This window comes from Maniola hyperantus, chromosome 5 (genome assembly GCF_902806685.2).
Source record: "Maniola hyperantus chromosome 5, iAphHyp1.2, whole genome shotgun sequence".
Taxonomy (NCBI): domain Eukaryota; kingdom Metazoa; phylum Arthropoda; class Insecta; order Lepidoptera; family Nymphalidae; genus Maniola; species Maniola hyperantus.
Window position 1 is genome coordinate 4,130,042 of NC_048540.1, and position 15,163 is coordinate 4,145,204.

A 15,163-nucleotide genomic window follows, 5' to 3' on the forward strand; every position below is an offset into this window, starting at 1 on the left:
GATTAGAAAAACCGAGTGAGTTGTTGTAAATGACAGACGACTTAAAGTAGGCATACAATATAATATTTTAGAAAGTTAAACTAAGCACAGTGCACACTGCCTGGTCATGTTGAATGGAATCAATAAATTCGCTTGCTTTAATGATTTACGAGGGGGACGGCGCGTACGCAGTCCCCACTACCAAAAATTACGCGTCCGAGTTATCCACATTAGGGATAATCACAGAGGTCAACCCAACCGCAGTGCAATGGAAGGGCCTCACTCTGGGGGAACCGCCTTCATGATCACGGTGTCCCCTACGCCAGGTAAGTATGATTACACACTGTTTAGGAAACCACTTATACTTTGCTTAGTAGTAATGCGGCGCTGCGGTATAAAACACTAGCGGCGCCATCTAGTTTCAATTTGCGAACAAATTCAACAATGGCTGATTGCGAGAAAATTCTTTTTCTGGTTAGAATTATTCTTTCGGCAACGAATGCGCTATTAAAGAAATTTAAAATTTCACATTACAGCCTTAGAAAACAAGTATTTGATATATATTATGTATTTAGTAGTAGGTATAATAAATAGTTCGCATACAAATATCAACAACTTTTCTAGGATTACCTACCTAATGAGGAAAAAGTATCAACATAATATCTGAGACAACTTTTACAATCAACTAATTTTTTATTTCTTGCACTGATGATACGTGTTGAATTTATTACTTACTAGCTGATTCCCACGACTTCGTCCGCATGGTTTTAAAAACCCTTGAAAACTCTGATTTTCCGGGATAAAAAGTAGCTTATGTTACTCTGTAAGTCTGTTACTAAAAACTTGAAAAAAAACACATCGATCCGTTGCTCTGTTGCGACGTGATTGAAGCCTAAAGGGCAAACTAACAAAGACACTTTCACATATGGAATATAGTGACGCTTACGCTTGAATGGGAAGCTGGAAGAAATCTCTGTTTAGAGATAAGCATTCCCAATGTAACTTAATTTATTATTACTTTGTAACTACAATTTTGGTACATGAAAAATAAAAATAAATAAATAAATAGTGACTTGGTGATGCCCACGGCTTCAGGTTTGACGAGAGAGACCGTGGAGACGAGAGAAGAGAGATTTTCTATGACAAAAATAGTCTATGTTCATCCCGGGATACAAGCTATCCCTGTACAAAATTTCGCATTTATAATATTAGTAATTAATATAATTACTTAGATAAAAATAAAATAAAAATAAAAATCTTTTTTATTCGAATAAACTTTTACAAGTACCTACTTACGAATAGTCGGATGCATCTACCACTGGTTCGAAATGCCTTTCCTACCGAGAAGAACCAGCAAGAAACTCGGCGGTTGCTCTTTTCAAATATTTGATATAGGTACAAGATTATGCCATGTATAAAATAGTATTTGCAGTCTTGTGCGTTGCTGGAGCGAACTGCAGGTCAAATCCACGCTCTTTTATCATTTAGATAACCTTCAATTGTGTAATATGCTTTTTTCAGGAGCATATTTTTAATAGATTTTTTAAACTTGTGCAAAGGTAAGTCCAAAATAGTTTGCGGGATTTTATTATATGATATGATAGACATAATATTACTTACTTCATTCTGAACTAAGGAACTGCGCGCTTTCAAAGCGATCAAGTACAATAGTTCGGCCATAAACACGCAGAATATCAGATGCTTGTGGATCGAATTGGATACGGTCGCCGCACCACCGCGCATGAGGCAAAGAGCTGTCCAAGTCCATAGAAGCAGTGGCAGAGATATGCTGAAGCCAGTGTACGATGTTACCGACTCTAGGAGAGATGGCTCTGGTATAAACTGTGAAAAAAAAATTATGAATTACTAGCTTATGCTCGCGACTTCGTCCGCGTGGACTACACAAATTTCAAACCCCTATTTCACCCCCTTAGGGGTTGAATTTTCAAAAATCCTTTCTTAGCGGATGCATATGTCTTAATAGCTATCTGCATGCCAAATTTCAGCCCGATCCGTCCAGTAGTTTGAGCTGTGCGTTGATAGATCAGTCAGTCAGTCAGTCAGTCACCTTTTCATTTCATATATTTAGATTAAGTACCTACTTTAAGCTGTGGTAGCCTAGTGTTTAGGACATACGCCTTCTAATCGGAGGTCGGGGGATTCGATCCCGGGCACGCACCTCTAACTTTTCAGAGCACGTTTTAAGTAATTAAATATCATTTGCTTTACGGGTGAAGGAAAACATCATGAGGAAACCTGCATGCCTGAGAGTTCGCCATAATGTTCTCAAAGGTGCGTGAAGTCTACAATCCGCACATGGCTAGCGTGGTAGACAATGGCCAAAGCCTTCTCAATCTGAGAGGAGACCCGTGCTCTGTAGTGAGCCGGCGATGGGTTGATCATGATGATGACCTACGTTAAAAAAAGTTATATTTACTAAAGAGAGTTATACAAGCAAACCAAAGTTAGGCTTTTTTTACAATAAGTTTAGAAGACACACCGCATCTCATATTTTGAAGAGCTGCAATAGTTATGCGACTCATATAAATTGTACCTATAGTACGCGTCAGGTCGAGATGGCAATCGGGGTATGAGGCAGGGGGACGCCCCGCACACCCGCACGTCACCCCGCACCGGGTTAGTTAGTGCAGGAGGTGTGCGATGCGTCCCCAACCCGATTGCCATCTTAGTCTGTCGCTTACTATACTTGTGATTTTTTTTTATACCTCAGATAGGTTTATTAATTTATTTAACACACCAAGATTTCTTGGCACTAAGACCGACGCGTAGTAAATTAAATTGATACTTCGTCATCATCATCAACGGATAGACGTCCACCGCTGGACATATGTCTCTTGTAGGGACTTCCACATGCCACGGTCTTGCGCCGCCTGAATCCAGCGGCTCCCTGCGACTCGTCTGATATTTATAATATAATGTTATAAGTTATAAGGTCGCAGAAACTTAATTTTAGAATGAAATTGAGAATGCATTAGGTACCTCAATATCAACTTCGTCGACTAAGACAGCGAAGGTGGAAAGGTGATTGCAAGTGCAGTTTATCAGTAATGGGTCATTGGAGTACGGCGACCAATCGTAGTCGATTTCCGTGTGGCAGCCGACACGGGACCACTCACCAGACCTGTTGACAATTTACACAGCAAATAATGCATTGCAATTAGGGTTGCCAGGTCGCCAAACCTAATAGCCGGGCAGACCTGCCAGTTTGGTCGGACATTTGGGTAGAAAGGCCGGACACCCTACATTATTGAGGATTTTGTGTCTTAGTATTAACTATTAATAGCTACGACAAAATTTTTTATGTAAAATCAAGCTTTTTTTATTATTGTCATAAATCTTGTTGTCAGACGGCACTGCCGCCTGCGGGAGAGACCGACAGTCGACTCGCCTGCGCTCGGCTACGCTCGTTTGCCAAATGTAAAAACAACAAATGCCTAACAAAAGCCGGACAAGCCGGACACCGTTTATTTTGGCCGGACACGCAATCAAAAAGCCTACATCTGTCCGGCTTTATCCGGACGCCTGGCAACCCTAATTGCAATAAAGCATGATAGTGTAAAATTTTCGGACTACCTCAAGAGAAGATTTTCATTTCCTGTGACGATTTATAATACAGGGTGTAACCAGAACGCTAGCAAATATGAAGACAGGTACGTACTGGTGATTACTGGTATGATACCACAGTAAAAAAAACGTTTTTTTTTTAAACCTATATTTTGTAAAAGTTAACGATATATTGCAAATAAAACAACTGACTGACGCTAGAGGTCAACAAACGTTGCGTAAGTAGGCCGTATAATTTTGCACGCTATAAATTGCGGATTTAAAAAATACTAAATCACAAACCCACAAAATTAGGCAAATGGTTATTAGTATTGGATTGTATTTAGGTAGTATAAAAATAACGCTAAGTTTTTGCTAACGTTCTGATTACACCAGTTACTGACTTGGAGTAACGTTACTTACCCAGTGTAATCGACGGATACACTGTCGAAACTATGGCCTAGTTAGTAAGAATTAACAACGTCCGACACTAAGATTTAACTAATATTTACTTTAACACTTACCCTCTCAAAGTAGACCAATGCACACATTGCGGATTTGTTCTTGAACCGAACGTATCTCTATTGATATCCAGCCACAATTGCAACCTTATTGGCTTCTTTAAACGTACTCCATTCAAACTTTTATATACCAATTTCTTCTTCGCGACCTCCTTAGTCGAATTATCTTCTTTATTTTTTTCATTTTCCATAATTAGGGCTAAAACTTTAGGACCCTCGGAGTTTTCCAATCTTTCTGCTACATAAGATGAATCGTTTTCTTGGAAGTTGTCGTTGTAAGATTTCTCCGATTTCTTATACGCTGGTTGTATAACTACTGGCCCATGGTTATCGTGGTTAGAGTATTCATCTGTTTGAGGCCACGGATCGTGTTTTGAATGTGTGCTGGGAGTTATATGGTTGTCAATGTTGTTTGGGTGAGGATGACCTTTGTTATTGTATGTTAGGCCTGGAAAATTAAATACTTCTTAGACTTGGCACAAACAGGCCGCTCACTAAACTAAGTCAGTATAATAAATAATTTTGTAAATAATTGAACACATTAAAAGAGCAACCGCTGAGTTTCTTGCTGATTCTTCTCGGTAGGAACTCCATTCCGAACCAGTGATAAATCAAACTATTTGACGAAAGCACATGTAAAAGTTTAGTTGAAAAAAATAATATTCTATTCTATTTACTACAGCCACAGACTTCAAAAATACCTGTTATACATAACTTTCGCGACAGAAATCTACGTGTCAGTAGTCTACATAATTACAATAGTTTCATTAATAAGGCCCAGCATTTTCCTCTAACCTCTTGCCAAAAAGCAACAGCATTACAAAATTTAAATACTTAAATCAGTTTCCGTCCTTAATCCTTATGCAATAGTGTATTTCAATTCAACGATAGTAAACTTCTTTTGACTGATAATTAGTTTAAAGCATATACAAGGGGGACGGCGCGTACGCAGTCCCCACTACCAAAAATTACGCGTCCGAGTTATCCACATTAGGGATAATCACAGAGGTCAACCCAGCCGCAGTGCAATGGAAGGGCCTCGCTCTGGGGGAACCGCCTTCATGATCACGGTGTCCCCTACGCCAGGTAAGTATGATTTCACACTGTTCAGGAAACAACTTATACTATAGTAGCAGTAATGCGACGCTGCGGTATAAAACCCTAGTGGCGCCATCTAGTTCAAAAAGAAGACAATATGTTGTAAATTGTAATGTCTGTCATTAACTATATCGATTCAACTTTTTTGATGAGTAAGCAATTAGAATACTTACGTGTCATTTTCTAATCTTGTGCTGAAGTTCATAATTAAAAACTTCAATAAATACCTTTAAATCTATTACAAACCTTCGAAATCCTCCATATTGTTATCGACACCATTTTCATCAGCCTCTTTCGTCTCTCTAACCCATACATACTCCGGTACAAATAACGCCACTTGCAGTATCGGCGATCCTATAGTAATATTGACTCCCCAACGCCGACTAACCGACTCGTCAATACGTAAAGGCATTAGTTGTGAGGCGTTTCTCGAGTATTGTAAGTAAGAGAATACTGCTCGAGACTCGTAGTTTGTTTCTAAGTTTTCTGTTAGAAGACAAGAAAAAGCTACAATACAAGCATACAAGATCTCAGAACGAATTAAGAATCTGTATAAAAATTGTAAAAAAATGCCTCAAGAATTTATCCTGAAGATACCGACATCTTCTAAATATATAAAAGGAAAGGTGACTGACTGACCTATCAACGCACAACTCAAACTACTGGACGGATCGGGCTATAATTTGGTATGCAGATAGCTATTATGACGAAGGCATCCGCTAAGAAAGGAATTTTGAAAATTATACCCCTAAGGGGGTGGAATAGGGGTTTGAAATTTGTGTAGTCCACGCGGACGAAGTCGCGAGCATAAGCTAGTCTATAATAATTTTACTACAAAAAAGTCTTGGCAGAGTAATAAAATGGTAGATACCAATTATTTATTTTGCTATATGCCTAGAAGTTTTGGGCCTAATGGCATGTGTTAGGGATTCTCTAAAATAGTAAAAAAGCTAAAAATAAAAAATAGAGAGTGAAAACATAGTTATTACCTTGTGCATTATTGATCCCAATCAAATCCAAAGGAAGCAGCACCCTCGAGAACTTATCAAACTTGTTCTTACTCTTCACAAAATTGTTGTACTTTGGAAAGGACACGGTAGGACTGGAGGGTTTTTTGTTCTTCGCTTTGCCAATGCCGTAATAGCCTGGAGTCTGTATGGGGGAATGTATGAAAGCGGATGTGTCGGGTAGAACGACCCGTTCAGTTGTGTACGAGTCTCCATAACGGTTGAGGGTTGTTGGTTCGAAGCCATAGATAGATTCTGCTGTCACTATGTCCACGCCGATCACTGAAATGTTAAATTAAGAGTTAGGAAAATCATCTCTCTCTCTCTCTGGTCGTTCATTCATTGCTGAAGATCGTGGTCCTGGCAAACTGCCCTCGAATGGATTATCTGTTTCCAACGGCTTCTGTTGGTGGCCATTTTCACAATGTGATAAAATCCACACCTACTGGACTTCTTTAGCTGGTCGGACCACCTAGTTGGTGAGTATGATGTGGCCGAAATATGAGGAAAATCATAAGCATAACGAAAAGTATAATACGGTGTAATATCGCCGAGATTATATGTGATATGGCGTTTCAACAATTCATTTAAACACAATTTACTATCATCTGTGTCGTCCGCAAACAACCACAAAACTTCAATAATCTGGAAGACGTGCCGCGTTGTGTAGAACGTTTACTCCCAGATCTTTCCTTCCTACAGTGCGACAAGGCTATCTTGGCGCGTGGCAAAAATCGGAACTAACGTTGCCGTCAAGTGTCCCCTTTGTTCTTGTTTGAATATTCTAAGCCTTTGCTCTCCAACAGCGCCCCCCTATCAATGTCATTCAAGTGCCAAGAGAGCCTTGTCGCACTGTAAATGGAACCCGTTTCTTGATATTGAGTTCACGTCTATTCCATCAAGTTATTTCATGCCAGTAACTCATTTTATAGACTGAAAACTTATAACCTGCATCCGCTTGGTGGACAGACGACATTAACACCGGAATTTTTAGTGAAGATAGGGACTTTTTTAGGGGACTTTCTGTGTCAACACAATTTTAATATAGTTTTAAGGCACTTACAAGGCACTTATAAAGGTTGAATGTGACACATGTCGTTTCAATCGTCCTCTAAAGAAGCCCCTATCTTTTGACTATGAATTCCAATGTAAATTTGACGATAGAAGCCACTAGTCACAAGAACGATGATAATTTGGTGGTATAACTAAAGAAATCTTACCCAAATCCGAAGTGACGATCTCAAAGGGGCTGGTGTAGGTATCGTGCTGGCTTTCCGCGAGCACTGCGATGTATTTGTCAAACTGTTGGAGCAAATGTTCCACGCCACGGCCAGTGAGCTCTCGTATGCGACGCCATTCTTTGTCGTATTTTAGATTCAGTATCGTGTTTGAGGATTTTATTATATTCTGTAATGCGAATAAAACAATCATTCGTTTTTGGAACTTCTTATGGCAAAAAAATGGCACTCATAAAATAGATAGAGAAAGAAGAACATAAGCGGTCATGATGCTCAACATCATAACCATAATAATTGTAAAGAATGACAATTTTTTTTTTTTGGATTCTAAGTAGAAAAAAAATCACATCTAAAAAAGAATGACCAGAGCAGAGAGTGTACGTCATACCAATTTCAACCGTATGCCAAACTAAATAGGTAAAGCTGAATTTGAGTTGTTATCAAAAAACCAGGATAAACTCAGAATTCTTACTTCAGATATGTTTCAAATTTAGTTTATGGAACTAAAAACTCACGAGCACCGATGAACGTGTTCGCTAGCAAATCGCGTCTCTATTATATGCAGCTAAAATGGCAAAGAAGTCTACACTCACGCGAACATAGTCCTTATCCTGGCTATGGGTAAGGTTCAGGCCCGCTTGCCGCAGCTCGTACTGCAGCAGCTCCAGCAGGATCCCCTCCGCGACCAACACGTCTGCGCCGAACATACGCGGAGTGTTCGCGCACGCGCTCGCTAAGTCCTCCGCCAAGCGAACACCGACGAATGTGTTCACTTGTAGCTCGCCGGTTTCTATTTTATGCAGCTGGAATAATAAAATTTTGAAAATTTTACGTGCTAATGAAAATGCACACGCCAGCATAATAAGTGAAACACAAAAAAAGGAAGAATTGATGTATTTTTGCAAAACGCATTACACAGCATTCATTTAATCCATATCCATACTTAATAGTATAAATGCGAAAGTCTGTCTGTCCGTCTGTCTGTCTGTCTGTCTGCTAGCCTTTCACGCCCCATCCGTTCAACCGATTTTGACGAAATTTGGTACAGTGATAGCTTGCATCTAGGGGAAGGACATAGGCTACTTTTTATCCCGGAAAATCAAAGAGTGCCCACGGGATTTTTAAAAACCTAAATTCCACGCGGACGAAGTCGCGGGCATCATCTAGTCTTAAATATATTCATATAATCTTAAATATATTCTGCCTATTCATACCTGTTTCCTTAATTGGTAGAATGTAGATGTTGTGCAATTGAACATATTTGGTTCTTGCCATGGAATCACTTGACTTTTATCGCACATACGTGTCGCTTTGCCGCTAGATCCTACAATATAAGAGAACTACTTTAGTATGACTAGGTAGTTATAAAACCTAGGTAGATATGCTGCTTTTTTGAGAAATTCAGCTATTAAAAGGTACCTGTAGGACAATCTGTGATAGCTTCGATTCCAAACTTCGTCTGTGGCCACCAAACGCCGTGAGAAAATGACCGAGGGCATCCATCATAAACAACTGAAAAAACAATAATAAATTAAAATAATGTATTGGGATTATTTGCTCTTGAATTAGCCACACTGCGTTTTTGCGTAAATAAATAACTAAACCGATGGTCATTGGGCTTAATAGGCAATAGGAAAAACTCTAAGAATACATCTGTTAATAGGGTCTACAAACCTTTGCATCCAGCATTAGGCGTGACCTCAGCATAGAGGTTAGCGCAGGAGTCACAAGCTCGACCGATGACCCCACTGCGACAGTAGCACTGTCCAGAGAGAGTTTCACATGATCCGTTGAGTGATCCGGCCGCGTAACACTGACAGGGGATGCACTGCTCTGATCCTAAAGGCTTGTAATGGTTTTCCTGCAAAATAATATCACGTTTAAATCTTCTAAATATATAAAAGTAAAGGGTGACTGACTGACTGACTGTCTGACTGACTGATCTATCAACGCACAGCTCAAACTACTGGACGGATCGGGTTGAAATTTGGCATGCAAATAGCTATTATGTAGTAGTCATCCGCTAAGCAAGGATTCTTAAAAATTCTATCCCCAAGGGGGTGAAATAGGGGAAATGAAATTTGTGTAGTCCACGCGGACGAAGTCGCGAGCTTAAGCTAGTCTCGGATACAAGATAATGCATAAGAACCAGGCAAGGCTGTCCACGACACCTAACGACTTCTTTAGTTGTTATTTTGTTACCTTGCATCGACACTGCCCCGTGCCAGTATCACAATGAGGGTGTAAACCGCGCGCGTCGCACGCGCACGGCCCGCACGCGCCGCGGCGCGAGCCCCACCAACCGCTGGGGCATTCCTGCATGTCCTCCTCTATACAACCTTGCCCTGTACAGCAAAATAACAACAATAAGGTGAGTGAGTGAGAATACTGTGAGATGGCAATCTGGGAGGGAACGCTCCGCACACCCGCACAGCCCCCACGCTAATCCAGTGCGGGCGAGCGCGGGTGACGTGCGGGTGTGCGAGGGGTCCCCTCGCCTCATAGCCCGATTGCCATTTCAACCTGTCGAGGACTATAGTTGAGACCCTCATTTAAAGCCAATGGAAAAAGGGAAAAATTAGTTGAGTATGCCAAAAGAAAATTTATTTGATTCATATTATGTTGGTTGACTAATTTATGACAGACAAGAGGTGATTACGTGTATAATGCATTTTTAAGTTTTCACATGTCATTTTAACTTTTTGTGTAAAAAGTAAGTCCGATTTTAATCCCATGGATTTAGATAGTAATAATTCTTAGTTGTACTAAGAATTAGTACTTAAACTTTATTTGATTAATACATATTATAAAGTTGACTATATAAGTAATGAAGTGTTGTTTTTACGCAATAAAATTATTTAAATAAACATAACTTACCTGTCATCATATACCCCACAAAGCAACTACAAGAGTACCCCTTATCGCTGTCGTTGGGCACACAGAGCGCGTGTTGGCCGCACGGGCTGAGGTCGCAGGCCGCTACGCACTGCGGGCCCAGTCGACCCGGATCACACACGCACTCCGTGTTATCCCAAGAGGATATACACTTGCTCTGGAAATTAAGGCTCTTTTAGAAGGTAAAAGTATAACTCGGAAAATGGTGCTAGTGCGGCTAGACCTTTAAAATTTAACAGAACTATGACCCATTGCGAGCAATTACTAAGTCGAGTCTCCTTTTAGAATGAGAAGTTTAACGCATAGACTAGTCCATCACGCTTTGGTCCGGATCGGCAGACTTCACACACCTTTGAGAACATTATGGAGAACTCTCAGGGAATTCGTTTTTCTTCACCTCTAAAACTGGTGATAGATTTGCATAAATTGGACTAAAAATACTGTTTGACATGATTCATGCAGGAAGGAGGAAAACAGCATATAATTTTTAGTCCTAGCAGTTAATTTATTATCCTAAAACGCATCATATAGAAGGTTAATATTAGATTAGGAAATTAGGTTTAGTATAGGTATGCATACTTATTTTCATTGGAAGCAAATTACTCGTACATTTTAAAAGAAAAAAAAAGTATGTTAAATTCAATAAAGAACTGGCAAGCAAATTCAATTTGGTACAAATCTCTTGAGAGGTTTTTAAGCTTGCAACACTTACGTATGGTGGACAAATAGACAGCATGCAGTCCGCTCGCGACTGACATCCATCTCTAACGTTTTCTCTGACGGTCGGCCGATTTAGTAGCGACTGAGCAGTTCCCACTCGAACATCCTAGAACAACAGTTTTATTGAGATCCCTTCAGTACTTAATAATTATTATTAAATTCGTAATATATTCTATGATTAAAGATAGATAGAAGACCTTTGAGGTAAGTCCTGATTACCTGACCAATTTGGTAAATGGTATCTTCTTAATTCGATCTTCTTTGATCTAATTGGGGACCTCTTCAACCCTAAACCCTATCAGTGAATATATTTTGCTCAACGACTGAGCTGTTCGGGCAAGATTGTAAACAAAATATTAACTTATATTCGAAAAGAGTAATGAGGGTTAACTCACCTGAATACAACCCTCAAAGTATCCAACATCTGACGCCAACAATCCTGCAGTGGTATCCAATCCGCCAATGAGGATCTTGCCAATATATTGTCCTTGTATTTTATTGGCCAGCATTGGTAACAAAGCATTGCGAAGGCCGTAATCTATGCTCACAGATATATCGGTTCCGAGCCATTTGATTTCTATGCGATGCCATGATCCATCGGCAAGGGTGGTCGATGGGAGGAACATTGTTTCCCCATTGTATGAATAGTGTAGGAGGCCAGATTTCAACTGTTGAAAATAATTACGAACAATAAAATTTGGTAATCGATATTCCAGCAAAATATGAATAAGATAAATAAAAAATATTTAAGTATATTTTTAAAGGAATTTCTAATAAAATAAAATAAGTATGTTTACGAAAATATTTCTTTGAGGATTCATGCCATCTATTCGAGTCATACTTACCTAATTCTTTATCTAATTTGTACTTAGTTTTAGTGCCTGTTCAGTAGAATTACGAGATAATTACTTTTTATAAGCAAGTTAACATGATAAGTAGGTACCTATAACATAATAAGCAAGTTTCCCAAAATGTGAAGTCTTAAATTGGTTTGTATTTGTGTTGTTTGTAGTATGACAAGAATGAGTAAAAAAAATTGGAAAAATTAATCGTAAAAGTTTTTTAGTAAACTTACAGTGATAGTAACGCTGCTGTTCTGTCCCACTTGCACAGACATAAGGAAGGCGTCCTGTTGTCTCGTGCGTATGGATAAGGCGTTGAGCCACGGCAGTTGTATGGGGCGGAGCAGAGGGTTGAACGACAGCATGCCGTCGCCGCTGAAGCGCCACGGGGGTGAAGTAGCTGAACGAAAAGTATGACATGATGAAATTGTAGAGCTATACAGACTATTATTATTTTTGTGTCTGTTCTCTACACTTATAAGTATAACAGTAGATTTAAGGGATACCTACCAACATCAAAAAAAGTTCAAGTTAAGCATAGTGCAATCATTAAATGTGCGGACAAAATATCTCATATCGCTGACTGAAGAGGCCGGCAGTATTCATAGACCTTCATTTCAAATTTTCGGGTATTTTCAGTCAGATTGCTATATTATTTCAAACTAGGTTATGCTCGCGACTTCGTCCGCGTGGACTACACAAATGTCAAACCCCTATTTCACCCCCTTAGGGGTTGAATTTTCAAAAATCCTTTCTTAGCGGATGCCTACGTCATAATAGCTATCTGTATGCCAAATTTCAGCCCGATCCGTCCAGTAGTTTGGGCTGTGCGTTGATAGATCAGTCAGTCAGTCAGTCAGTCAGTCAGTCACCTTTTCCTTTTATATATATAGATGAATCCGGTATTACTGCTGTTACATGCTAAAAAGTTACAGGGTACTTTTGTTTTTAGAAGTTTAACTACTTAGGGTAGGTTAGAGTAGGGTTTAATAACAGAGAGTAGTTTATTAATTATTATTTGCACTTCATCACACAAAACTCTAATTTTATATTAAAGTAACCGTTGTTATTTGCCACTATTAGAAAAACCCTAAAAATTCAAGAAATCTAGCTTAGAAAGAAAGGCATAAAAACTTACAATCAGCGCAATCCTTCCCCGTGTACCCCTCGTTGCACTTGCACAGGAAGGTGTCCCATAGGTCGAGACATTCGCCGTCGTTGTAGCACGGCGCGCTGCTGCACTGAGACCGCTTCTCTGGGCACCCAGCTAACGTGCCGTTGTCCGACACAAAACTGCGTGCAAGAATTTATGACTGGTTAGTCCCTCGGCATGCATATACTTAACTATTATGAGGTAGACATCTGCTAAGAAAGGGTTTTTGAAAATTTAACCCTTTTGGGGTTACAACAGGGAATTTAAATTCGTATAGTCCACGCGGACGAACTCGCTGGCATAAGCTAGCCAGGTATAAAACTCCAGAAAGGCTAAACTCTAAATCAGTTTCCACTTTTTGAAAAAGACTATCTAATTTTGCGTGCGTGCGTTCGAATTAAGCGATTTAATATTTCAAGGTATCTTACCTGTTCAAATCAATAAATTTGTGATCGATGAACAGATCCGATATGCAGCCGACAAAGTCTTTATTCTTCACTTGGAAACTGCTCGGGATGTTCGGCAGTCCACCAATTTGTAGAGGTCCGGTTAGGTCGAGGAATCTGCTTAAGAGTTTAAAGAATAAGGGACAAAATAAATGGCACGGGTAAGTGATATTTATCAATAAATTGCTACACTATTTAAAGCAAGTACAAAATTTATTGGTGACTCAGGCCAACTCAGGGTTAACTCAGGCTAAATTGTTCAGTTCAGTTCAGTTTTTTGGCACTCATTTCTGAGACGAACAGCTTAGGTTTGAAACGTGGTTTCCTGCCACATATAACTTAAATACCTTCAAGGTAAAAGTGAATAGCAGAGTGGCAAGAGCGCTCCAACTTAGACCTCATCATTGCTAGCATATCGTGAAGCGCAAGCTTATCTTGCAGTAAAAAAAGGAAAACTGATTGACTCAGTTTTATGTAAGGATCATTGTAAGCATGTAAGGACGTAAGGATTTCTTTAATATCAGAAGATGCCTACAATGCATAAAAATAAACTAAAAACACTTATTAAAAGTATAATTTTCTTATTTATACCTGTGGCAAGTTTCAGTGGGAATATCGCATCGCGGTGGCAGCACTTTCCGCGTGAAGTTCGCGCACGCGTACTTCACGCCGAACTCCGCCGCGCCCGCTAGCGACAGCGCTTTGTCACAGTCATCCACAATCATAGTCGCAGTCTGTGTACAAAATATAGAGTTTATTTCACTGGAAAGAAAATTTTAAAAGGCAAAGTTAAAATATCTCAGTCCTGTCTTATCGAACACGTTGTACCAAGGATCTGCTCGTACTTCATAGAAGATAAAAAGCACAAGTGACAAGATACACCGAAGAAGAATTTCCCGACTTACCTTATATTATAACAAAGCTAAACTAAAGCCGAGTTCGTTGTGGGTTCTTCTCAGACCTGGGCGCGTTTGGAACCCTCGTAGCTTTAGTTTTAAGTTTACGTAATTAATTACCACCACTACATAATCATACAAATCCAACAACTGACAATCAAAAAGTGTACTTTGAATAAATTATGTGATTTGATTTGATTTAATTTGGCTAATATTATTTTTGTTACAAAAAAGTTCCTATGGTTACAAGGTTAACAAGTAAAGTTCACGTTAAGCACCTATAAGTCCCGCAAATTGCTAATGCGCGTGGCCGCCATTTTAGTGACGTCAGCACTAGACTGAAGTTTCGAGCTGATGGTATATTTTTACTTCGGCAGACGTCAAAATGACGTCACTTCGATGTTAATGAGATATAGTTCCAGCGCAATAGCAATTTGCGGGACTTATAATAGGTGCAGATTTTTGGTAAAATGAAGTTTAATAAAAAAGCAATCATACCCGATTAAAGTATTCCACTTCAACAGTATGCCAGAAACCATCAGCGACGTCTCCCTCCACAGTGACCTCAGTCTTGCCGCCTCCCAGCGCGAATGTGAATCGAACCCCCGACCCTCCGCCCTCGCCAGCTCCTGAACTGATCACTTCCAGCGCTATGAAGTCGTGTCTCTCATTGTATCGACCGTTGTAGAGGAGAAGGCCTGATGTTGTCTGAGTTGCAAATCTGTGACGGAAGGATTATCTTATAGGGTAATAGTTCACAAAAATATTGTTAGGGATAAGGGGTACAATAATACGAAAAAAATA

General features: G+C 39.7%; 1 protein-coding gene and 2 non-coding genes across 5 annotated transcripts in view; all 3 read right to left on the reverse strand.

The window, feature by feature from the left end:
- Positions 1 to 15,163, reverse strand: part of stan (Protocadherin-like wing polarity protein stan) — a 219,639-nt gene that overhangs the window by 15,007 nt on the left and 189,469 nt on the right. For 2 of the 3 annotated variants that reach the window (XM_069498934.1, XM_069498933.1), the window contains exons 25-43: positions 14,858 to 15,080; positions 14,055 to 14,197; positions 13,446 to 13,583; positions 13,003 to 13,157; positions 12,098 to 12,264; positions 11,418 to 11,690; positions 11,015 to 11,128; positions 10,285 to 10,459; positions 9,610 to 9,752; positions 9,082 to 9,268; positions 8,827 to 8,919; positions 8,622 to 8,731; positions 8,001 to 8,210; positions 7,390 to 7,576; positions 6,152 to 6,451; positions 5,409 to 5,648; positions 4,068 to 4,512; positions 2,980 to 3,121; positions 1,600 to 1,821 (exon numbers count right to left, since the gene is read on the reverse strand). In XM_069498934.1, the coding sequence (XP_069355035.1) occupies positions 1,600 to 1,821; positions 2,980 to 3,121; positions 4,068 to 4,512; positions 5,409 to 5,648; positions 6,152 to 6,451; positions 7,390 to 7,576; positions 8,001 to 8,210; positions 8,622 to 8,731; positions 8,827 to 8,919; positions 9,082 to 9,268; positions 9,610 to 9,752; positions 10,285 to 10,459; positions 11,015 to 11,128; positions 11,418 to 11,690; positions 12,098 to 12,264; positions 13,003 to 13,157; positions 13,446 to 13,583; positions 14,055 to 14,197; positions 14,858 to 15,080 (3,667 nt within the window). The remainder of the gene's footprint in view (positions 1 to 1,599; positions 1,822 to 2,979; positions 3,122 to 4,067; positions 4,513 to 5,408; positions 5,649 to 6,151; positions 6,452 to 7,389; positions 7,577 to 8,000; positions 8,211 to 8,621; positions 8,732 to 8,826; positions 8,920 to 9,081; positions 9,269 to 9,609; positions 9,753 to 10,284; positions 10,460 to 11,014; positions 11,129 to 11,417; positions 11,691 to 12,097; positions 12,265 to 13,002; positions 13,158 to 13,445; positions 13,584 to 14,054; positions 14,198 to 14,857; positions 15,081 to 15,163) is intronic. The other variant, XM_034968852.2, reaches the window with a different exon arrangement.
- LOC117982720 (U1 spliceosomal RNA) lies at positions 152 to 313 on the reverse strand. Its single transcript, XR_004673550.1, has one exon. It is a non-coding gene; the product is annotated as a U1 spliceosomal RNA (small nuclear RNA).
- On the reverse strand, positions 4,997 to 5,158 carry LOC117982717 (U1 spliceosomal RNA). Its single transcript, XR_004673548.1, has one exon. It is a non-coding gene; the product is annotated as a U1 spliceosomal RNA (small nuclear RNA).